Source organism: Castor canadensis, chromosome 7 (assembly GCF_047511655.1).
Source record: "Castor canadensis chromosome 7, mCasCan1.hap1v2, whole genome shotgun sequence".
NCBI lineage: Eukaryota > Metazoa > Chordata > Mammalia > Rodentia > Castoridae > Castor > Castor canadensis.
Window position 1 is genome coordinate 65,728,745 of NC_133392.1, and position 25,446 is coordinate 65,754,190.

The 25,446-nt window shown below is 39.9% G+C and overlaps 1 protein-coding gene across 11 annotated transcripts in view; it reads left to right on the top strand.

Moving 5' to 3' along the window:
* The window catches only part of Lrmda (leucine rich melanocyte differentiation associated), a 1,025,409-nt gene that overhangs the window by 717,205 nt on the left and 282,758 nt on the right, over positions 1-25,446 (top strand). Inside the window, exon 7 of one of the 11 annotated variants that reach the window (XR_012449755.1) lies at positions 24,036-24,146. The exons of 9 other annotated variants lie outside the window; for them this stretch is intronic. Coding sequence is in view for 1 of the 2 variants with exons in the window: in XM_074079230.1 (XP_073935331.1) it covers positions 24,036-24,086 (51 nt within the window). In the remaining variant the exon portion in view is untranslated. The remainder of the gene's footprint in view (positions 1-24,035; positions 24,147-25,446) is intronic. One more of the 11 variants, XM_074079230.1, reaches the window with a different exon arrangement.

Consider the following 25,446-nt stretch of genomic DNA (forward strand, 5'->3'; position numbering starts at 1 on the left):
CAAGGCCCATTCTACATCTTACATTGTTTCCTGGTGATGGGGCCCTGGTTGCCTCATTGCACTTACCATTTCTCTATGGGCAGTTCTGACCATAAAACAGTATTTCCTCTTTTTAATGGTTAATCTGTAACTCCTGAACCCATACAGAAGTTGATGTGATTCTTCTTTCATATGGTCCTTCAGATATTAAAGAACATCTGGCATTTGTTTTTCATGTCTAGAGTTAATATAATTTCATAATGTCCTCATGTGATACAATTTCATCTTTAATGCTTTCATATCAACAGAATTAATTTAGTTAGTATTTTTGTTGTGGTTTTGTTTTGTTTTAATAAGTCCAGGGCCAGAGTGAGCATAGGATATAGGAAGGAAAGAATGACCAGGTAGAGTCGGAACATTGCCTTCCTTAATCTGAACTTCTACTGTTTTTATAATTGATATTATAATAATAGATATAGATAATAATATTATCTGTTATTTTATTGTATTTTCAGCAGTCATGCCATCCTACTGAATTGATTCATTTCAGTTGTTGGTTATCTAAACCAGAGTCTCAAGTGAGGTAATTTTTTTCTTGGGGGGGTTGGGGGGATGGACAATGTCTACAGAACTTACTGATTTTCCCTATTTGGGTGAAGGTGCTACTAACATCTTGTGGATAGAAGCCAGGGATGCTGCTAAATATCCTGCAAGGCACAGGGCTGTCCCTCTCTCAAGAATTATCCAGTTGAAGATGTCATTGGCACTCCTGTTCAAAAACTCTGATCTAAGCTGCCCTGTCCTCTCCTTGGCACTTCATGAAGCTGACCTTGTTCCTCTACTTTAAAGGTGATCAGTAAGCCACATCTCTCCTGGTGAATCCTTTCCAGGTCCTCTGTCAACCATTTCTTCCAAGATGTGATCACTTATCACTTTGTAATTAGACCATTGCTTCCAGATCTGAACAGTGCTTTGGTTAGCCTCTGAGACCTAGGACAGTTCTTTTTAGACTTTACAATGCATAGAAATCAACTGGAGATTTTGTTAAAATCAAATATACTTCAGTAGATCTGGGCTGTGGCCAAGACCCTGCCTTTCTAATAATTTTCTAGGTGGTAAGAATGTAGAAGGCCAATGGGCCACACTTTGAGGAGCAAGAGTGTCAGTATGTTTTGGATAAGACTTTCTTGGAGCAAAGCACAGTTATCAGAGGCTAGTAGCCTTTAGCTGTCACATTCAGCCCTTGCCAAGTGATAGGGCAGAGCCAACTGAGTACCAAGATGCTGAAACAACTAGTGGTTTGCTTAATTGCTGAGCAGTTTATAACATATGGGTCCTGGCTGCACCCTGTTCCAGGATGAGAAGAAACAAGAGAACAATTATTACTCTTCCAGTTCAAAGCGGAAGGTTGGAGTGAGGGGGGAGCTGCCTCCCATCACATACTTGGAGGAATGAAATATCCAGTTGTGAGTTGGTTTCTCCAGATTAGGCATATGTTTATAAATTATCTTAGGTGTTCCTTTTCCTCATTCACTTTATTGTGGAGTGTATTTCTTTAAAGTGACAGGTTTAATTTTTTCCCCACTCTGTGCAGATTTCATGGATGATGTAGCTTAATAAATCAAGCCAATTTCTACCATTGTATCAAGACTCTTTAATCAGTTCTTTGAATTAATGTAATCAAACGGTTGAATTCTTACATTCATCTCTATATTTACAGCTCTGTTGTGCATTTTTATTGAATTGGAAGAGAAATATCTTCATTCACAGCCAAAATAAAATAAATCTAGGCAGGTTATCTAGTAAACTGACTAGAGGGCATGTGGAGTGTTTGTTTAGGCATATGTGTGTATATGTGCATAAAATGTACATATTATCAGAGTATTTCTAATGATTAATTTTGTATTGGTACTTCACATTTGGGAAGCAAGACTAGCATTCTACCAGGTTATAAGATAATTGTCCTATTTTTACCAAGTCATTAACTCTTGGGTTCTCAAACATGCTCAAAGAGCATTTAGAAATCTGATGCTCCTTGAGGAACAACCTGGATTTCATATGTCCTCCAGAAAAGAGCACAGGTTCTGGAGTCAGGTTTCTCAGAGAATATCCTTGTTCCTTCATGGACTTGCTGTTTGACGTTGTTCATGTTGCTTAATGTCTCTATAACTCCTTTAATTCATCCTTAAAATAAGTATAGCATTAGCTTCTATCTTGTGGAATTATTCTGAAGACTAGAACCACAGGCATCTGGACTCGTGACAGGTTTGTGGCAAGTATGTACCAAATGGAGACTTACAAGTACTTAAATCAGCTAAATATGGCTGTATCTTAGTCCATTTTGCTGCTCTGACAGGAAACTGGGGGTATGTAATTTATAAAGCGCAGACTGATTTGACTCACAATTCTGGAGGCTTCTGGGAAGTTCAAAAGCATGGTGCTAGCATCTGGCCAGAACCTTCATATGTCACCATCCTATGGTGGAAGGGGAAGCAAGTACATGAGATGAACTTCATCCTGTTACCAAGAACTTCCACAGTAACCAACCCACTCCTGAGATATCAGCATCAGCACATTCATGAAGGCAGAGCCCTCATGACCTAATCACCTCTTCAAGGTTCTACTTCATACCATCACAATGGCAAAACCAGAACAATAGCAATTTTTGCTAGATCATATATGCTATTGTATGGTACATTCTCTCAAATTCAAATATCACACCACCAAGGATGTGGGGAAAATGATAAGAGAAAATTATAAAATTAAAGAAATACCCTTTAATGTGACCACTTTCCTCCCATACATTTGGAACCTGTCTCCATTCCTGAATTTTATCCCAGGATCTTGGGAAACACACAAGTTCTACAGAGAAAGATTTTGTGCTTTACTATTCACGATAGCCAAGTTATGGAAACAGCCAAGATGCCCCACTACTGATGAATGGATTAAGAAAATGTGGTTTTTATACACCATGGAATTTTATGCAGCCATGAAGAAGAATGAAATGTTATCATTCGTAGGTAAGTGGATGGAATTGGAGAACATCATTCTGAGTGAGGTTAGCCTGGCCCAAAAGACCAAAAATCATATGTTCTCCCTCATATGTGGACATTAGATCAAGGGCAAACACAACAAGGGGATTGGACTTTGAGCACATGATAACAGCTAGAGCACACAAGGGAGGTGTGAGGATAGGTAAGACACCTAAAAAACTAGCTAGCATTTGTTGACCTCAACGCAGAGAAACTAAAGCAGATACTTTAAAGCAACTGAGGCCAATAGGAGAAGGGGACCAGGAACTATAGAAAAGGTTAGTTCAAGAAGAATTAACCTAGAAGGTAACACACACGCACAGGAAATCAATGCGAGTCAACTCCCTGTATAGCTATCCTTATCTCAACCAGCAAAAACCTTTCGTCCTTCCTATATTGCTCATACTCTCTCTTCAACAAAATTAGAGATAAGGTCAGAATAGTTTCTGCCGGGTAGCGAGGGGTAAAGGGGAGTAAGGGGGGGGGGGCGGAAGGGAGGGGGTAGGGGGAAGGAGGGGAGAAGTGACCCAAACATTGTATGCACATATGAATAAAATAAAAATTAAAAAAAAGTCTCTGTATAGTTTAGCACCAAAAAAATAAATAAATAAAAAAAAGAATTTGTGCTTTAGCTTTGCCCTGCTCATATGCTTTGAAGTGTCTCCAGTCCACAAGGTATGACACACATTGAAACCTTTTCTTCTGAATTTCCATTGATACAATACACGTGTCAATTGAAAATATTTTGTAAATATATGTGGATTAAGACTCTATCTTTTGTTTTGATTTGTTTTTTGAGGCAGGGTCTTGCAATGTGGCCCAGGCTGTCTTTGGTTTTTTTTTTTTTTTTAATGCAATTTTATTTATTTATTTATTTTTATTGTTTTATTATTCCTATGTGCATACAATGCTTGGGTCATTTCACCCCCTGCCCCCACCCCCTCCCTCACCACCCACTCCGCCCCCTCCCTCTCCCCCCACCCCCTCCATACCCTGCAGAAATTATTTTGCCCTTATCTCTAATTTTGTTGTAGAGAGAGTATAAGCAATAATAGGAAGGAACAAGGGTTTTTGCTGGTTGAGATAAGGATAGCTATACAGGGAGTTGACTCAAATTACTTTCCTGTGCGTGTGTGTTACCTTCTAGGTTAATTCTTTTTGATCTAACCTTTTCTCTAGTTTCTGGTCCCCTTCTCCTATTGGCCTCAGTTGCTTTTAAGGTATCTGCTTTAGTTTCTCTGCATGGAGTGCAACAAATGCTAGCTACTTTTTTAGGTGTCTTACCTATCCTCACCCCTCCCTTGTGTGCTCTCGCTTTTATCATGTGCTCAAAGTCCAATCCCATTGTTGTGTTTGCCCTTGATCTAATGTCCGCATATGAGGGAGAACATATGATTTTTTGGTCTTTTGGGCCAGGCTAACCTCACTCAGAATGATGTTCTCCAATTCCATCCATTTACCAGCAAATGATAATATTTCATTCTTTTTTATGGCTGCATAAAATTCCATTGTGTATAGATACCACATTTTCTTGATCCATTCATCAGTGGTGGGGCATCTTGGCTGTTTCCATAACTTGGCTATTGTGAATAGTGCTGCAATAAACATAGGTGTGCAGTGCCTCTGGAGTAACCTGTAACACAGTCTTTTGGGTATATCCCCAAGAGTGGTACTGGTAGATCAAATGGTAGATCAATGTTTAGCTTTTCAAGTAGCATCCAAATTTTTTTTCAGAGTGGTTGTACTAGTCTACATTCCCACCAACAGTGTAAGAGGGTTCCTTTTTCCTCATATCCTCGCCAACACCTGTTGGTGGTGGTGTTGCTAATGATGGCTATTCTAGCAGGGGTGAGGTGGAATCTTAGTATGGTTTTAATTTGCATTTCCTTTATTGCTAGAGATGGTGAGCATTTTTTTCATGTGTTTTTTGGCCATTTGAATTTCTTCTTTTGAGAAAGTTCTGTTTAGTTCACTTGCCCATTTCTTTATTGGTTCATTAGTTTTGGGAGAATTTAGTTTTTTGAGTTCCCTGTATATTCTGGTTATCAGTCCTTTGTCTGATGTGTAGCTGGCAAATATTTTCTCCCACTCTGTGGGTGTTCTCTTCAGTTTAGAGACCATTTCCTTTGATGAACAGAAGTTTTTTAGTTTTATGAAGTCCCATTTGTCTATGCTATCTCTTAGTTGCTGTGCTGCTGGGGTTCCATTGAGAAAGTTCTTACCTATACCTACTAACTCCAGAGTATTTCCTACTCTTTCCTGTATCAACTTTAGAGTTTGTGGTCTGATATTATGATCCTTGATCCATTTTGAGTTAATATTGGTATATGGTGATATACATGGATCTAGTTTCAGTTTTTTGCAGACTGCTAACCAGTCTGCAAAAATAGGCTGCTATTTCTCCATCGTATATTTTTAGCTCCTTTGTCAAAGACAAGTTGGTTATAGTTTTGTGGCTTCATATCTGGGTCCTCTATTCTGTTCCACTGGTCTTCATGTCTGTTTTTGTGCCAGAACCATGCTGTTTTTATCATTATTGCTTTGTAATATAGTTTGAAGTCAGGTATTGTGATACCTCCAGCATTGTTCTTTTGACTGAATATTGCCTTGGCTATTCATGGCCTCTTGTGTTTCCACATAAATTTCATGGTAGATTTTTCAATCTCTTTAATGAATGTCATTGGAATTTTGATTGGAATTGCATTAAACATGTAGATTACTTTTGGGAGTATAGACATTTTTTCTATGTTGATTCTACCAATCCATGAGCATGGGAGACCTCTCCACTTTCTATAGTCTTCCTCAATCTCTTTCTTCAGAAGTGTATAGTTTTCCTTGTAGAGGTGTTTCACATCTTTTGTTAGGTTTACACCTAGGTGTTTGATTTTTTTTTTTGAGGCTATTGTAAATGGAATTGTTTCATATATTCTTTTTCAGTTTGTTCATTATTAGTGTATAGAAATGCTAATGATTTTTCTATGTTGATTTTATACCCTGCTACCTTGCTGTAGCTATTGATGGTGTCTAGAAGCTTCTGAGTAGAGTTTTTTTGGGTCTTTAAGGTATAAGATCATGTCGTCTGGAAATAGGGATATTTTGACAGTTTCTTTACCTATTTGTATTCCTTTTATTCCTTCTTCTTGCCTAATGCTCTGGCTAGGAATTCCAGTACTATGTTGAATAGGAGTGGAGATAGTGGGCATCCTTGTCTGGTTCCTGATTTTAGAGGGAATGGTTTCAGTTTTTCACCATTAAGTATAATGCTGGCTGTAGGTTTGTCATATATAGCTTTTATAATTTTGAGTTACTTTCCTTCTATTCCTAGTTTTCTTAGAGCTTTTATCATGAAATGGTGTTGGATCTTATCAAAGGCTTTTTCTGCATCTATTGAGATGATCAAGTGGTTTTTGTCTTTGCTTCTGTTAATGTGGTTTATTACGTTTACTGATTTTCATATGTTGAACCACCCCTGCATTCCTGGGATGAAGCCTACTTGGTCTTGGTGAATGATCTTTTTGATGTGTTGTTGAATTCGGTTTGCCATTATTTTATTGAGGATTTTTGCATCAGTGTTCATTAAGGAGATTGGCCTTTTTGGAGGTGTCTTTGCCCAGGCTGTCTTTGAACTCGCTGTCTTCCTGCCTCAGCCTCCTGAGTGCTGGGCCTATAATTATGCCCCACTCTAACCAGCTAAAACCCTATCTTATAAAACATGACTCATGCTCATGGATGTGAATGTGTGTGTATTTAATGAAAGTAACGATAGATACATTAGGGAGTGATATAAATAATTCACAGTAGTGTTCATACAATAGCAGATACTTTCTGTTTCTATTCTTTTGTCAGTTTAGGATATGGATCATAAACATAGAGGCTCCATGTCTTAGAATTCTGGTGGCATACATTGATGTAGTTGGATAACTTTTTGTTATTCCTACATGACAGAATTAGGGTGGGATGATCAGATTGTATGTGGGGCATATGGAAATAATGTAGTATAAAATCTTATTTCCTGAGTTTGGGCCAGTAGCAACCATCTTCCTACTAATCAATTTTGTCATAAAAATTATACTCAATGTTGTATGGCACTCTACTTACTATAAACCACTTTCACAGTAGGCTCCTCATTTATTCCTCGCAAGACTTTCGTGTGAGAACCATTAGTGGCCCCATGTTATTACTGAAGAAACAGATGAGTGAAATGACTTCAGAGGTCACATGACTTGTAGACGCCAGCCCTAGCCTCCAGTCACGTTCTGCTCCCTCCAAATCCAAAGTAGGCCTTGTTTGAATCTGTGTTAGCCGCAATGCCTTGGTCCCCTATCTGTTCTTGGAATAGTGCTAAGTACCTGCTACATTGTTTTCATATCGAATCCTCCTCTCTTCCACGTGGCTGCATTTTTCATGATGTGCTAAGAATGCTGTGGACATTAGGTCAAATATCTCTTCAGGTCAGAACCCTCCTGGCCCTTGGATATCAGCTAATGACCCACATAAAGACAGTGGATTTTTTCTTGTTGAGAGCTTCAGGACTGCTGTGTCAATTATCTTTTGCTGGGTATCAACCCCCTCTCCAAAAAGCATAAAACACCATTATTGGTTTAGTTTACAGTTGTGAAGATTGCCAGTTTGGGCTAGACTTGGTTTTTCAGTTCCAGAGTGATCTCAGCTCTTCTTTCTCATGGTCTTTGGTCTCAGCAGGGGCCCCTGGGATAGCCTGTGTGACTGAGGCCGCTCTTCATGTGGTCTGTCATCTTTCAGTATGTTCATCTCAATCTAGTTTAAGTGGTGGGCACAGAGTCCCAAGAGCAGCAAACAGCAGCCCCCGATGCAAAAGCACTTTTCAAATCTCTGCTTGCAACTTTTTACTACTGTCCTATTGGTCAGGGTAAGTCACACAGACAGCCTAGGGTTAATGTGAGAAGGAACTACAAAGGGACACAGACATGGGGAGGCCTCAGCGACTGGAAGCCATTACCACAACAGTCTACCGTACTGCCACATAGAGTTTCTCTTTCCTTCCAAACTTTTTCATGCCGTTATGATGCTCTGAAGCCCCAAGAGGTGCTTCCTCTTCATGAAGGTGGTTCCTTATCGTTATTCCCTCAAAAGTATGTCAACTCAGTAAACTTGGCCCTTGACAAAGCCCTGGGTTCTCTCAGTGTTGCTGTCCTCCCTCCGTCCTGTGGGACCAGTTGGTATTGATGAACGGAAAGATTGTCCTTCATAAAGGCTTTTCTGGCTTTTTTCGACGGCGTGTGTAACTTCTTGGCAGCTTTCCTTTTAGAAACGCACGAGTTTATTTGGAACCCAGATGCTGGAGTTTTCTGTTTGGGAATGAATTTTAATGAAGCTTTCTCAGGTGTGGTCACCAAAATGAAGAGGAGTCTCTTTGTACTGAAGGAAAGCTATCTGGCAGTCAGGAACTCCTTAGAAAGAGGACTGAAGAATGAATAAAAACGAAACCCTTCTTCAATGACTTTTCTCTTTTTAATACATATTACTGTGCATGAAAGTTTGTGTCCATGAGCTTCGCTCACGGAAGGGGAACTTAACGATGTGCAATGTGGAGGAAGGAGCAGACACTGGAGGATAATTCCCAAACAGATGAAAGAGAATACCTCTCATTGCTGAAGTACGTGTAACTGCTTTGGATGCAAACAACAGAAAGGATAGTGACAGTGATACCAGTTCCCTGCTTTGGGGAGAAATCACCAGCGTAGCAGCACTAAATGGCAAGGCATTTGTGGCTGAGTTCCTTCCCTAGCTAATTGGAAACACATCTCTGTATTTTCCTGTTGTTGTGAAAGAGTCACTTTTTGGTAAATAACATTTTTTTCTAAAAACTCAGCTTTGTGCTGGGCTCTTAGTCGGAAGCAAATGGAAGTGCTTTCTAATGCCAGCAAGCATGGGTAGTTTTGTGGAAACAGTGGGATATATCAGAAAGTGACTGGTAAGTTTAGAGTCCTACCAGGTAGAATTCATTCGCTCCGAGTCTAGAGAGCTTACCAGCTTGGACAAGTCCTTTCCCCTTTTTGGCCTCAGTTTCCTCACATCTAAAATGAGAAGAATGGAGCAAGTGGTTCCCAAGTTTTTTGCACTGTCAGAAAAGCCTATAATTTGGAAAGACAGATGTTTACTTTTTGGTTATAAGCATGGGATTCAGTGATTCAGAGAAAGCAGTGTAAAATACTTGCTGGATTATGAATTGTGATAGCAGACACTTTGTAAAACAAAACATAACAAATACCTGTCTGACAGAGATTGTACTATCTACCCATGTACCATCCACCTACCTACCCATGTACCATCTACCCACTCATCCACGTATCCATCCACTCATATATCCATGTTCCATCTCTTCACTTATCCATGAACCCATCTGCTCATCTATCCAGATGCCTGTCCACCCATCTACCCACAAGTCTCTTACTTTCTTCACTTGCTTGCATTCTTTAGTCATTCTATCTCTTGTGAAGGATCAAGACACAGTTTATAAAAAACAAATGAGGAAATTCAGGCCAAAAGGGTTATGCCATATACTCAATGTCACTGAGCTAGTAGGACTACTTAATAGGCAAAAGAAGGATTTAATCTCTCGTGCTAAGCCCATGGTACTTTCCCCTGTTGCACACCACCTCTTTTGTTCCTCTTCTAAAATGCCTAGAAAACCTAGAACCTGGCATCTCTTTCCTAAAATTATGGTAGGACAAGGGCCCAATGTAGAACTTAATTGTTAAATGAGAACAAATAAAAGTCCTTTACTCTTCAGAAAAATCTTCTTTGAGCTATCATCTTTCAAGGTAGATTTTTGAAGGCTCTGTGGCTTATAGAGTGATGAACATTATGGAGGAACCCCCCAAATAGGAAATGTTGCTATTTTCTGGAGTTCACTGGCAGAATCTAACACATTTTAGTTGCCTATGACTGAGATGTAGTGACAAATGAGGGTCCCGCGTAGTAAGTCATCATCAACCCTAGCATTTTCTAACATAGATCTCAAGAGAACAACTATAAAGGAGAGGAAGAACCACCTGTTCCTGGGCACATTCTCTGGAAAGCTGTGGTGTCCCTTCTTGGGGACTTAGAGAGGAGGTCATTGGATATGGAAGAACACATTTCATGTAAATCTTGGTTGGGGTGAGAAGGCAGACCAGAATGGGTGTCTCTCTTCACATAAAAAAGATATGTCCTGTGTTCTGTGGTAGATTCAGTTCTTTAAACAAACCCCCTCATCTACCTCAGGCAATTTTGTTTGATCCTAAGTTCAGTAATACAGAGTACAGTTTCCCAGACTTTAATGGCTTAGAATAAAAGAGAATCATTTTTTCTGTCTGAAACTGGAAATCCAAAAACTTGCTCAACGAGAATGTTGAGACTTTTACCTTGTGGCTCAGCTGCAGGAAATGGGAAAATTTGGGTCAGATGTTTCATTCACGTTCCAAATTGATAAAGGGTGGGAAAGTTTGAAGATGTGTCTGAATCATAGCGCTACTGAGAAGGTTAGACAACATAAGATTATTTTTCCTAAATTATTTTTCTCAGGGTGGTGGGAGAAGAAATGCAGGAGAGATTGTCAATATGCTGTAGATAGTCTAGTTTGGCTATTTTATTTTAAACATTCTAGTAAGTAGATTACTCAAGGCTGGAGAGGCTAGGTCTCATTCTTGGAGGAAATTTGTTGGTGTTAAGACTTCTGGATCTTTGTTACTCAAAAATGGGTCCAAAGACCAGGAGCACTGGCACCACCTGGGTGTGTTAGAAATTCATTCTCAGAGGCCCACATCCCAGACCTGAATCCAAAGCCATGGGTTAACAAGACCTTCAATGACTCATACGCACATTAAAGTTTGAGAAGATAATAAATTCAGTGGGATATATTACAAGGCGTATGTCTTCACCTTCCTCTAGTTTATTTAAAGACACATCTAGATTGATTCTTGATTGTGTTGATGATGGCAGCCTAGGAAAAAAGGAACTTACCCTCTAGGAACTGAACCCAACCAGCAAACTCTGCGGCCTACCCCTTCATCCTCATCTCTGATTGCCAACCATTCCAGCCACCCTGACTCACTCACTGTCCCCCAACTGAGTGAAAATACAGGTAAGCTGGATAAAAATGATCTTTTAAAGTATTCTGGGAAGTTCTTAGTGTTCCAGGCACCACCTAAGCTGTTTGTGTAACACTGGATCCTGGGGCTGCTGAGCTCAGACTAATCAATACTAAGCAAAATTTTCAAGTGAGTTACAACTATCCTAGGGCCTGCCTCTCTGTGCTTGCTTTCTCGTCTCATGTCCAACACCCTTATGATGCTCCCTGATTGGTCCCGATTCCATTTAGTGCCTGCACTGAGGTTTGAACAACACCTCATATCACCAAATCTCTCCCACCCAAAGCAAAAACTGTCCATCTCCTTACAGAACCAGTGGCCATTTCTTGAGGGCTTGCCATGTGCCAAGTGCTCCACAAAATTACTGTACATACCTCATCATATTTAGTTGCCACAACAGTTCTGTAAACGGAAATTGTTAGAGGGAGGAATATACAGCTCATGATGGTTAAGTAATTTGCTCACAGCAAGATGGTCAGGCTGAGCTGGGATTCAAACTCAAGCCTGTCTGACTTTCTAATTGGTGCTTTGAAATGCTGCTCTGTGCCGCAACAGGGGTAATGAATCAGCCAAGGAAACCCATGAAGGTGCTAACCTACCATTGTACATAATTGATCAAAACAGTGGCTCTGAATTGTACAATGTTTTAGATACGCTTTACCAAGGGTACGAGAATAATTACAAGTGACCACGGTAGATTCTTCTGTCTGGTCGATTTTAACTTTCTCAAGCTCAAACCAGCCTTTAAGGCACTCTGTTTCTAAGATTGAGGGCTGCTGCCACCAGATTCAGCTCAGGAAACCTACATCTTTGCAGCCCTGGGAAGAGGTGGGGGTGGGGAGTACCATTTTGCCTTTAACCGTGTCCTATTAATTGAGAGCCATACCACGCTTTTATTGATTGAAGTATTTATTCTCTGTCGCTGGGCAGGGGTAGTACTTTAAACAATGCCAACGGTGTGTGTTATTCCCTCACATGGGCACATGAGTCATTTCATGTTCAGTGGAAACCTTCTTTACCCACTCCCACCCAGTCACCTTCCTGGATCACCTCACCTTCTCCACCTTCTCCATAAGATATATTGACTGGTATCCTTGCTCCCAGCAAGGAGGCCTTCCCTCTAACCTGTCCATACACTCTCACCAGAGCTAAAAGAAAAACGAGACAAATTAAATTTAGCAGGCTGAAGTTAATCAAAGAATGACCCACGAATCAGGCAGACCCTTGGAAACAGAACAGGTTCAAAGGACTCCTATCTGCCCCATAGTCAGAAAGCGTTTTTGGACAGAAAACAGAGGTACAGAGGCAACCCATTGGTTACACCTTAGCTGTTGCCTTATTTGAACCAAGTTTAAGCATTTGGCTGCCTGTGGCGGTCTGAAGCTTGGATGCTGTGATTGGCTGTGACTTAGCAATTATTAGATGAGTATGTTTCCAAGGTAGGCTTTCAGTTCCTTCGCATGGTAAGTTAGGTTGCAGTTCATTAACTGAGAGCCCAGTATGGAGGCCTCCTCAGGCCAAATTTAGTTTAACACCAGAATGCAGTTCCGTCTATTCCCAAACTTGTTTACGACTGTTTGTCTTGTAAACTATTTGCAAACAGCTTAATTAAATCCATAAACTAGTAAACTAGAGTTGTCATTTTTGTGAATGTCAAGTTAAGTGCTTTGGAAAGATTTCATAAAGAAAATGTTACTTCGTGAAGAAGACAGTGGAGGAGGGGAAGAAGAAGAAAAGAAGAAGAGGAGGAAAACATGATGTTGACATCTGCAACTTATATAAGGGCAGATAAGCAACGTAGTTTTTAAAAAAGGCAAAACTTCAAATCTAAAGGGGTCTGTGCTCTGTTAACATTTAAGGGTTGTAAAACTCTACTTTTTTTTTTTTTTACTTTATTTTTATTATTTTATTGTTGTACTGGGGGTACATTGTGACGTTTATAGAAGTTCTTACAACATACCATAGTTGAATTCACCCCATCCATCATTCTCCTCTATCCTCCCTATGCCTGGAATAGTTTCAACACGTCTCATTTTTCCATTTACATACATGTATATACAGTATTTGTACCGTATTCACCCTCCTACACCCTCTCCACACATCCCCCCTCACTTAACCTGCATTGGTTCATCCCTTCTACTTTTCTCCTTTCTACCGTAGTCCCCTTCTTCTGGTGATTTGCAAGTTTAAAAATTCTATTTTCTTTCTTGTATAGAAAATAATCAACCATATTCACCTTCTTAACCTCCTCCTTTTACCATCCCTCTTCCATTAGTGATGTCCCCTTAGTGTGAAATGTTTTTCGTAATATTGCTTGTACTTGTGGCCTGTATTCCATATATGAGAGAAAACATTTTAAAGAAACCTAAACTGGCAATGTTGGATGACCTTTTATGAGTATTTGGGGGCAAGAAAGTTGAAGTGGGATTCTAGTTGGATGGCAGGAAGCAAGGAGACAGAGACTTCAGTCTTAGAGCCCAGTAGAACTGAATTCTGCCAACAACCTGGATGAGCCTGAGAACAGATTCTCCCCTACAGCTTCCAGGTGGGAACCCAGCCTAGCCAGCACCTTGAATTTGGCTTTATGAGACTCAGGGTAAGAAAACAGCTGAGCCCACTGAACTTTTGATTTAAAGAAATGAGATCATAAAAATGTGTTCTTTTAAGCTCCTAAGACCCTGGGAATTTGTTAGGGCCTCAATGGAAAGCAAACACAGCAGTCACGTCTTCTGTCTCATTTTGTGTAAGTTAGTCTTACCCTTCCCGTTTTCCTAAGACCTTCACTACACAGCCCTTAGTCTAGATAGAATCTGAGACCTTCTGCATTGGTGTTTTCTCTGCTTTCCTTTCAAAATTTATGTCCCACACAAACCTCTGCCCTAGGAAAGTGGAGAGTCACTCTCGCCTAACAACAGACTGTGCTTTGGGCCTTTAAGTGTCTTCTTGCTCCTTACACAGATGGGCTTGTGTAAGTCTGACTCACCTTTCAAGGCCAATCTCAGATCGATTATTACTACAATTTTCAGAGGCTTCATAGTCTGTGTTGTCCTTTGGGCCCTCATCTTCTTCCTGGTAGTCCTTGTGTTTACTTCTCCCTTCAAATTGACAGCTCACTTTACAATGGCAGGGTGTGCATAGAATGTGTATACTGGTGCATGTTGCTTCCTCATTGGGTCGAACACACGAATGAGCACACTAGGCATGATTGTGTGTGGCTGGATTTTACCCAAGAGAGTCATGTAAACTCCATGAACTCCTGTGGAGCTCTTCTGTGGATAGCAGCTAATCCTGAAACCTACACGTCTGGGTGATACCTCCTTCAGCTTTAAGATGATCATTTGATATCTTCTTTAAATGTCTCTTAAGTGATTTCTTCACGTGGTTTTGCTGCCCATGCAATTCTGGATCCAAAGGTGGGTCCCTCCCCGAACATGGAGCCCACCCCCTTGTGTTGGTGGCTGCTTCCAATGCGGCATACCATCTGCCATGCTCTGTGAGTACCAACATGTGTTCATTGAGAGGGAGTGCCCCTCAGTGCCAGAACACAAGGATGCCATCCAGGCAGAGGTGACAGACTGCTGCTGTAGGTGGTGGTAGCTAGGGAATGTACTGAAAGCATTTGAGTTTTTTCCGCTATAGCTATCTATTCTTCATTCCATGCTAATGGGATAATTTGATCGATGAATGCACTGGGAAAAGGCAAGAGATGCATAAAAAGTGTGAAAGCACACAGCTACAAATGAGTGGGCAGATTTACCACCTTCTCCCCAGAATCAAATCTGTCTGCCATCCGCACTGGGTAGGATGAGACAGGCAGATCCGAGCTTTGGCTTAATTACACATAATTTGGGTGACAGCTGAAATGCAAACCTAAACATTCAATCAGTTAAAGATACACAAAATTAAGCATTTCACACAGTGTCCAACCCCTTCAATCTTTATTAATACTTTAATTATGTTAATTATACCATGGTTTCAAGCCCTGCAACTACAACAAGCAGGGGGTGGAGGTGGGGGAAGAGGCAGGCCTCTCAGCAATACAGCTAAGTAATGATTGCATTTGAATTAAAAGTATGAATAGAATGCAAAGTAGGGAAAAATCTCAAATACATAATTCAGCAGTTTACTCACTCCCTCTCTTCCCACAATTTTGCTCCCTGACTGGCAGTGTTCTTGGAGGCTGGACCCAAGTCTGACTCACTGTCTGCATGCAATATACATAGTAAGTGCTCAGTAAACATCTGCTGAATTAGTGTTTGATTAAAGATGGTGAAATTGTATTCCGAGAGGTATAAGAAAGTGGGCAGATATTTCGGATGTTTTTTGAGGTGGCAATGACCAAAATTACTGCTCACTGTTGTTTGTGGGATGAGGTATGAGGGTGGCAGGGGGTAGGGTGGGACCTGAAAGAAGATAGAAAAGAATAGAAAATGCAGAGGCTCACAATTTTTCCTTGAAGTCATTTTAGTTCTCTAGGCTCATTTTCCCCCTATTGTCCCTAACAAAGGAGAAAGAGAAGTTTAGATCTTAATGGTCCTCAAATTCCGTTCTTGATTCCTCAAAAATATGTCAGGTACTTAATATATTTTATGAGTTTGGTAGGGACATAAGGCAGAATAGCTTTGTTTTTCTTTGTACGTTATATGTATTGGATATCTAAGGTGTTCTTTCTAAAAGTTGCTAAGAATCAGTTTGAATACTCTCAATGTGGTAGTTTTCCAAACTCCAGTCTACCTACTCACAGTCTCCTCTGTTCTGCATTGGGGTTTTCCACCATTGGTCCAACACTGCACCTGGTTTTCCCTCTGTTCTTAGGTGTGTGCGCGTCTCCCATACTCATCTGATTTTCTTGACCACATGAATTTACTCCTCATCTTTCATGCTTCTTCTTCATTTGTACTAAAATGTCCTTCTACTTTTCTGAACCATCCTTCCAGACTGTACTAGCAACTAGCCAATGGTAATTTGTACTTTTTTCTGACTCCTATGGATCTCAGCATCTGAACCACATTTTCTCTTTTTTTCCATATGTGTGAGTTGGTCTTCCTGACTCAATCATCACTTTCTCAAGTGAGGAATCATTTGGACTTCTCTTGAGGTGTTTCTTCCACTCTGCCTCAGACTGGATATGTAGGCTACTACTCAAAAAAGCTCACTTACCTGGACACATCTAAAAGTATTTGACAGGGAATTAACCACATTAAATCATCTGGTCCTATAGTCTGAGAGAATTCAGTCTCCCAAACTACAATAGTAACTGTACTTTTGATTTTTTTACTTAATAGTTTGCTGAGCAGAAACAAAAATGTCATTGGAGTGATTTGTGCATGATAGGATTTTAGGCTTTGCTGGACTGGCATGGATGGAATCGACATTTGTTGGGAGTATCTTTTTATTATCACCAGGGGAAACCTCGGAGATCCATAAATCTGAAATAGAAATGCAGTGTTTACTTCAGAGAGCAATTTGCTTAGTTTTGGTGTTGATAATGGACTGGCTGGGGGACTGGTCCTTTGGCCCAGGTATCCTTAGCTAAGCCAAGTATTTTCAGAGCCTTGTAAATAATTCTTATGTTTTTAAATCATTACCACATTGATTCTTTCTGGTCTGCAGAATTGGCCTTGGAGTTTTCCATGCAGGTCTTGGAGGCCAACCCATGTTGAATGTTATCCTTCCTTGATTGTGACTCTCACATAATACAAATGTGGGAGCTGATGTTCCGAAAAAATGCTACCTCACTAGCTTTTTGGTTTTGTAGCAAAAAAAGAAAACTCATAACGTCACAGGGCTTCACCAATTATCAAAAGTAAACGTGGCTCAAATCCATTAATCAACACATACTGGCTATTATTTCAAGCTAAACTTGGTTAGAATGAAAAGTATAGACGTAACATTTGGTACAGTTTCTGCCCTACAGATGTTCAGATTTTTCTTTTTGTGTGGCACAGAAGTTATAGACATAGACAAAGAACATGTAGAACAATATAATAAAACACCAACTACTAACTATGGTTCTTAAGTACTACAGGACTTTGGCAAAAGGGAAATTCACTATGGAAAATTAGAAAGGGCTAATCTGTTATGTCTATTTTTCACACCCAAATCTCCTTTTTATTATTTATCCAACTCATGGGCTCTTTTATCTTTTTCTTTTTGGGGGGGAAATATCTACCAAAGTATATTTACTAGACAATAATTGATATATACCCAGTAAAAGTATGACTATTACTAATCAGTCCTTCTAACAAGGAAGAGATACCAGCATGTTCACACTAAGCTAATGACGATTTCAGTCAAATAGCAAAGAAGCTTCTTGTGTATCTTACTACAAGTGAATGAATGATCTGTTGGTCATTTTTAGATATTGAAGTTAGCATTGAGAAAACCTGTTTGTTATACTTTGGGGAACTACTAGAAATCTTCAACCCGTTTGAGGATGTTGTTGCAGGGAGTGGGCTCATATCACATCAGCACCAGTGTGCATGGAATTAATATGCGCCTTGTAATAATTAGGACTCGGTCAAGTGATGAGAGGGGTGGGGCGGGTATAGAGGTAGTGAGGCAATGTCCATAAATTCAGTCCCTTCGGTGCTGAGTGTTCTCGGGCCAGCTATCTGACTCCTCCTCTCATCTTGTGAGCTCTTTGTCACCTTCATGAGTGGGTCAAGATGGATCACCATTTTTTAAGTTCTCTGTTTTGCATCTCAACCCCAAATGCACCCCAAACTAAGCATGTGTATATCTTAGCAACATTTAAGAATTCCCCATCCCTTGAATGTCTTTAGTTACAGTGATAGCTATTTAAAAGCAAAAATGGATGAGTTTGAGGATATCACTGGCTCATTGCAAGACCTAGTTTGCATCTCTACTCCCATCTGTCACTGGAGATACATCTCTCTGCCGGTCATTATCCAGGCAGTATGTGACATCAGGGAGCCTACCTTTACTACACTGAGCTGGCAATGGAAGATACTGCCTTTGGGAATTTGTCCAAGACCTTGGTTGTATTCATTTAATAAAATCAGAACATGTATCACTTGAGAAGGAAAAGTAATTATCTCCATTAGTTGTAATCTCCTCAAATTCAAACACATGACATCAAGATTTCTGCTCAATGGCAAAGTTATAGACTTCGTGGTTAATTAAACATCTTTTCTAATCAAATTAGCTTTCATTTCCTAAGTAGAGGTTTTTAACCTGGAAGTGGCTCTGAAACATTGTTTCTTTAAGCCATCACCTATGAAAGGAAAGATAATGTCCCTTCAAAGGCCTCCTCTAACAGTGAATAATTATTCTTTGTTTGACTGCAAATGTACATTCCTGAAATAATATATTCGTAAAGTTTCATAAATTATTTCAAGATGTATTAAAGAGAATTGGAAATACTTCTCCCTTCAGGAGGTTGCCAAGAATAAGTTTTGTCCTTTAAAATTTGAAACAAATTATTATTCACTAGGGGAACATCATTGGAGCTTCCCCTAGCTCCAGCTGACAGGGACAATGTGAAGTAACCTGTTAATGGTAATGCTTTTAAAATTTAGAGATACTCTAAGTGGAGCAATTTTTAAAAATTAAAACCATACTAGGGGGACTTGCCTTTGGAGGTCATGCAAAGTTAGGGGCACTACACATTTACCTGGATGGAGGCCTGGATTCCAGCTGCCCAGGTTACATGTTACATCATTGCCTGGTGGAGGTAAGAGGGACAGGTGTATCTCTGGTTAAATTTCACCTAAATGCTCCCAGGCATAATTCTCCTGAGTCTTCCAACCTGGGTATAAAATTCAGCATAATGTAGCACAAAGGCTACTATGCAATGGGTTAGAAAAATGGAATTCTTGTCCCAAAAGTCATATCACATTTCTAAAAAACACTATTTCCTCATCTGTACAATGAAGGGGTTGGTATAAATAACCCCCCATATCCCTTCTAACACTGACATTTTGTACTTCTACTGTCAGTTGTTGCTTGAACCAAGTATTTATGGAGCATTTGTTTAATGTTAACCTTTAACTCCATGTAACCTCCCTCAATCAAGGGCCACAGTGGTCTACTTGCGACATCAGATCTTAATGGCTCACTTGATGTTTCACCTGGTAAGTTCTACCTAAATTTCTGTGGAATTGGGTAAAATAGTTGTGGCATGAGGTAAGCTTCATCTCCCCATCTCCAGTAAAATCTCTCTGAGGGAAGCAAAAGAAGCCACATGCTTGCTTGGGCAATCATATGTGCCAGGAGCTGTACTCAGTGGTGGTGTTATCTTTTGTTTTCTCTGGAGTTGAGTGTAGTGCTGGGAACAGCAGAGCTCTCAGCAAATTCTGCGTGGATTAAATGGAACCACCTGCTGCATAACGAATGGGGTCAGAATTTAGAAAGCAAATCAGTTTCTTTGTAGCTGAGCTGTCTTTATAACCTGCATGTTCTATGGTATCATCTGACAGCCAGTTAAAAAAGTAAAGGAGAAGCAGTTGCTGAGAATGGTGTATGTAAAATGATGGGTGGGAGGTGTCTGTAATTAATACTCAAAGATGTGGGCCTGAGCAGTCTCTCTCACGAGTCTACTGCTTTTCACATCTGCTTGAGCATGGACCAGAGTGCCCAGGAGCAAATGTCGTTGTTTCAGGGAGTGGACTGAGCATGTGTGACTTGGCTCTTCTTGGGCCCCTGGGAAGCCTGAAGGTTTGCGTGGAGGGGTGGAAGAAGGTGAGTCACGCTTGGCCTGAGATGGTGAATGCCAGGCCTTTATGCTGCCATTCCCAAACCCCTGGCAGACATTACTAATTGATCACAGCTTTCTTTCTGAGCTCAAACGCATCCAAATCCTTTCAACGGAGCTCTCTAGACAGCCATTATCAAGTGACAGGTGTTGGCACAGAAGATGTAATCTATTTGTCAAGATTGGGACTAAGTCATAGATTCTATCTTCAAAAACTATGTGCATCTGCCACACTTTTTAAGTGTATGTGACTGGACTTGGCTTTCTAAAAGGGCACAGTGGTAATTATTTATCTTTTACCTCCAAAGTTATCCACATCCCAATTTATTTAACTACTTTTTGCTTGAGAAAAGGGAAGTTGGAAGAAAGGTTTTGTGAATTAATCCTCAGTTGCCTGATTTATTAAATGGGTATAGGTGGGAATAGATTGATTAAAATCAAGTGTATACATGTGATGAAGTATCCACAGCAATTACAAGCAGCAGAGTATGTATATGTATCATAGCACAGTGTATATTAGAAACCTAGGACTTGAAGTAAAAAAATGAGAGAGATGACATATATTACATAAATTAAAAATGTATGGTCACAAAGCAACCAGATTTCTTTAAAAAGATATATAAAATGTTAACTATAAAAGAAAAGATCACTAATATTGACCTATTAAAATGAAGAAATTTGTTTATCAAAAGACACCTTAGAAAACTAAAAAGATAAGTTAATGAACTAGGAGAAGATAGTGTGCTAATGGCTCAATACTAAGAATACATAAAGAACTCCTATAAACCAATTAATACACTCCAGACAACTTAGTAGATAAGCCAACAAAATAAACACTTTGCAGAGAAGGAAATATTTATGGGAAGTTAATTTGTGAAGGAATGCACTCAACATTACTAACAATGAGGGAATAATATGCTTTAAAATACAAGGCTGTCAAATGTTTCTCTTTTTAAAAAAATCAAATCAAAGAGAGTAGAGATTTACAGAAAGCCTTCTTTATTGTTGATGGGAGTATGAGTTGGTACAACCATTTGTAAAGTTGTCCTGAAGTTGGATATGAAAATACCTTATCACTCCAGAAATTCAGCTGTACCAGAGAAGACAGGTAAATGTAAAAAAGGAAATTTTAAGTCATTATTTTTCATATGGAAAAGTTAAAAACAACCCAAAGGTCTCTCAATTATTGGAAGAATTATTGCATATACTTTCAATAGAGTAGTGTACAGCAACTGGAAAAATGAAATGGTATATACCAACATCATGTACCTTGCAATATTACAAATATATTTTGCAATAATTCACATAATGGATCCACACCAAATATATTAAAATCATTGCACATGAGAGTGGAAATGAGAATAAAAGGAAAATTTAAAACATGAATTGATGTTAATGTATATATGCATGTATATGTACGGTTTAAGAATATTTTTTCAGCCTTCCTCATGGCTTAATTGGGATATAGAAGCATCTTTGTGACATGATTGAAAAGATTTCACAGCTAGCCTTCATGCCCCCCAAACTGCATCCTATTAATTTATGAGCTATACATTCAAATTCAACATTAACAACTAATTTTTGAAGCCAAGGCATTATATCTCCAGGGGCAACTTCTGGGTTTGCTATTAAAGCAGACCATCACCAAGACTTCTGTCATGACTTGGCTTATTTGCTGAGAAAGAAGAACCCACAGGGCATGGGGATGAAGGTGATGCATTTTGTGTGAGACAAATTCAGTGCTGCTTGTAGATAGATGACTGTGGGAGCAGGGAAGGCAGTACCACATGGAGACCCTTGAGCATGTGGGTCAAGGAGGATAGGACCACTGTGGATGGGGAGGAAGAAAGGAATGCTATTTTCTGTTACTTTTGTATTGCTTTACCACGCGTTGAGGAACAGAGATATCACTGTATTTAAAGACACACAACTCATTACCCCTCTTCTATCACTTTCATTACCTGTTCCTATAGGATATGCTATGTCTAGAGTTTTAGGGGAGTATTTTGGTGCTCCCAACATTGCTATTTCCAAATACAAGAATTTCGAGCTTCTACCAGAGTCCCTAAGAACTGTTGTCCAGGCATAATAGATAGAAGGATGATCCAAAACCATGGATCCACTTCCATCTTTGTGACCTTCTCTTCTCCCTGCTTAACCCATAGTTTTTCATCCTGACATGATCCAATCCAGGAACATTCAGTGACAATTGCTTCTGGAGTGGAGGGCCTGGCAGGCGCTTACAACGGCTGTATCTGGAGTGGAGTTGGCTATTGTAATACTTAGTGAATGGAATTTCATTAGTTCCTTATCTGTGTGCAGTGAGGAAAAGAGGTCCTTTTATACAGTGCTTGTAATGGAGTGGAAAATTGCATTTCCCCCTTGCCCGAACAGTGCCATTAGTGGAGAAGCAGACGGTCTGCAGAGAGCGAGAAGCCACCTCAGGCGGTGAAGGGCTGACAGCCCAAATGATGGCAGCGCCAAGGGACCCGGAAGATATTAAAATAAAAACAGGTTGTGTTGTTCTTTTTGTCCTGTAGCAGTTCTGCCCTGCAATGCAGGGAGTGATTGGATTTGAAGCACTGAGAAAAACATGTTAAGTAAGAAATTGTTTAAATAAAGTTGTTTGAGGTTGAAACTCTGCCCCAGGCATGGAGGGGAATGTAGTTAGCTGCCTACAACTTATAGATATCCAAGAGGCACTATGCTTTTGAGTCAGGCAGGTATGTAGGAAACTTTGAAAGTGAAATGTTTGCTTGAGGTCTCTTCTTTGGTCATGCAGGTGGATTCTAGCCCCATTAACTGGCTGTGGGCATTCAGGCAGCCAGTCAGTGGATTTTCCTGGGTTCTGAGAATAGCAAGAGAGAAGAGCTGTGGGCCATGGTGCAAACCAAAACAAAACAGAAATCCACTGAACTCTAGGAAAGTTCTTGTTCTGAATCGGGTAGAGAGAGGGTTTCCTTTCTTTAGGAACAATGTTAGATGCAGTCCCAAGGGAAGCTGCCAGTGTGATGGTAGAAGAGGTGAACAGTCTGGCCTGGAACAGTCTCAGGCCGAAGAGAAGCCAAAGTCATACAGCTCCTGGGCTCAGGTAAACACCAAATAAAATGTGTGTATCAGGAGTGTTCATTGGAACTGTGAGGGCAAAAGCCTTTTTGTGATTGCAAAGGCACTGGGAAAATAGAAGTCTCTTAAAAATTGAACAGAGGGACCAATGGGAGGCCCATTTTTGAGTTACACAAGACCTTCAGTCCAACTATTTCTTACACACAAGGAATTTCTTTCTCCTGAGGTATAAATATCAAAGTAGAGTCTCCTGAGTCCCTTTTTACCACCCTCTACTGCATGCATCTGTTATGGATGGAATGTTTGTATATCTCTAAATTTTATACGTTGAAATCTTAATCCCCAGTGTAATGATATAAAGAGGTGAGAGGTCGTTAGGTCATGAGCATAGAGCGATCATGAATAGGATTGATGCCCTTGTGTAAAGGCCTTCATCAGGCTTTCCAGTTCTCCTCACCATGTGAGTGTACAATGAGAAGTTGGCAACCTGCAACCCACAGGCAGCCTTCCCCAGCACTCCACTATGCTGACTCCCTGATCTTGTTCTTCTGTCTCCTTGAATTATGAGAGAATTTTCCATTTTTTAAGTCACACGGTCTGTGATATTTTGTTACAGCAGTCCAATTTGGCTAATACAACATCTCTTCCATGTCTTTTCTCTATTGACTTGTCCACTCTTTACTCTAGCCTTCTTCTTTCATTTCTTCTTTTAGGGAAGTTTCTTTTTCCTTGATCTATAACTTTAGCCTCATACTTTTGCCTGCCAGACATTGAAGATTTATTGGGATCAACTACCTGTCACCTGTTCTGTCCTCTCGTGTGTCCCCTGGTATTTCTTTTGCATATCTGAGTCAGGGTTGGAAAAATGTAGTCCTAGCATTAACAGGGCCCCTCAGCATTACAGTGCTGGCTGAGCCCTGTCCTAGGACATGGCCAAGCATGATTTTCAAATAATTTCAAATAGAACTTTCAAACAAATACTATATGAACACATAAATCATAATTCTGAAGTTATTAATATGTTTAAGTCATTAATGAAGAAACCAGTAATAGCACAAAACTGTATCCAAGCACATTGGAGAACCTGGTGTTTATAGGTACTTTAAAAATATCATTGTTTTTCTCTCATAGGAGAAATCTAGATTTAAAAAAAGACATGGAAATAGAAGAGGCACTGCTTAAGAAGAGGAAGGAGACTAGCTGGTGGAGCAAGAGAGGGTAATGGGGGTGAATATGATCAAAGTATGTTATATACATGTGTTAAAATGTCATAATGAAACCATTTTATACAATTAATATGCACTAACTTTTAAAAGAATGTTAGATTAGGATTATCAGGTTATACACAAAACTGGCCAGCATCCCACGGAGCAATAAAATCATAAATGCTTTAAAAACACTGGACCCAAATCTGTAATTTCACATGCAGTTTTGCTATGTCTGGGCTGTAATCAGAAGTGAGCACTGAAGTCAAACACAGGTCTGCTCTCCTGAAGAATTAAGCAATCATTGGGAAGACCTGTCAGACAGTGTCACAGTGTGCCATTGAGAGGATTTTCTGTCCTTCCCCATTCCTCCTGCCTGCTTACATCCAAATTTTAGGTACTTTTTCCTAATACCATAATCCCAGCATTTGGATATTTATTTCTTTGTAATGAAACACATTTGGAGTATCTGGTTTCTGTAAGAGTCCACCTTAGATCCAAATCCCAACTAGTAAGTTACCTATCCACTTTTACCACGTTTATTGAGTTTTCTGTAGGTGCTAGGCACTGTGCCAGATTTTAATATACATGGGTAACTAAAACAAACAAGAATGTGAGATCCAAGATAAGAGAAATAAGAAGAAAAATATTATAGCAAGCTTGTCAAATTGCCTCTACCTGTTATTGGAATTGCTTGATGGATGGCTTGGAGCTCCCATTCCTCTTTGCCTGGATTAGTTCAGATAAGCAAGAGTTAGTTAAGTTCTGGCAGATTCTGTGAGGTGAGAATAACAATAGTGAGCAAGTAGGCTAGGCAGTAAGATGAAATTAGACAGTATAGCTAGGACAGAAGGGCTCCTGGAAACCTCCATTATGACCTCCCTGTGGCCTTAAAGGATGGAAAGAGGGAAGAGCAAGGTAGACCAGAAATAAGGACACGACTAATCAAAACATTACAGACTTAGCCAACCAGAATGCTGCTTTCTACACACTTAATTAGCATAGAGATTGAGCAACACCCTGAAAAAAACTTATAAAAAACTCAGACCATATCACTTCTCTGGCACTGCCTCTTGGGCCCCCTCCCAAGTCTGGGAGCTGAAATTTTTGCTACTTTTCTATCTTAATAAAGTCTCCTGCTTTATTCACTCTCATTGTCCATGAAGTTCATTCTTTGGCTTCATGAGACAAGAACATGGAACTCCTACCCTCCCTCTGACTGTACACCTAAACCAGCAAGGTTGAGTGGAGGTTTTTCAATCCTACACAAATCTTCTGTTTCACATTTGAATCTTCTGTAACAGTAGGGTGGTTGCGCTAAAAGCCATCCTTGAAAT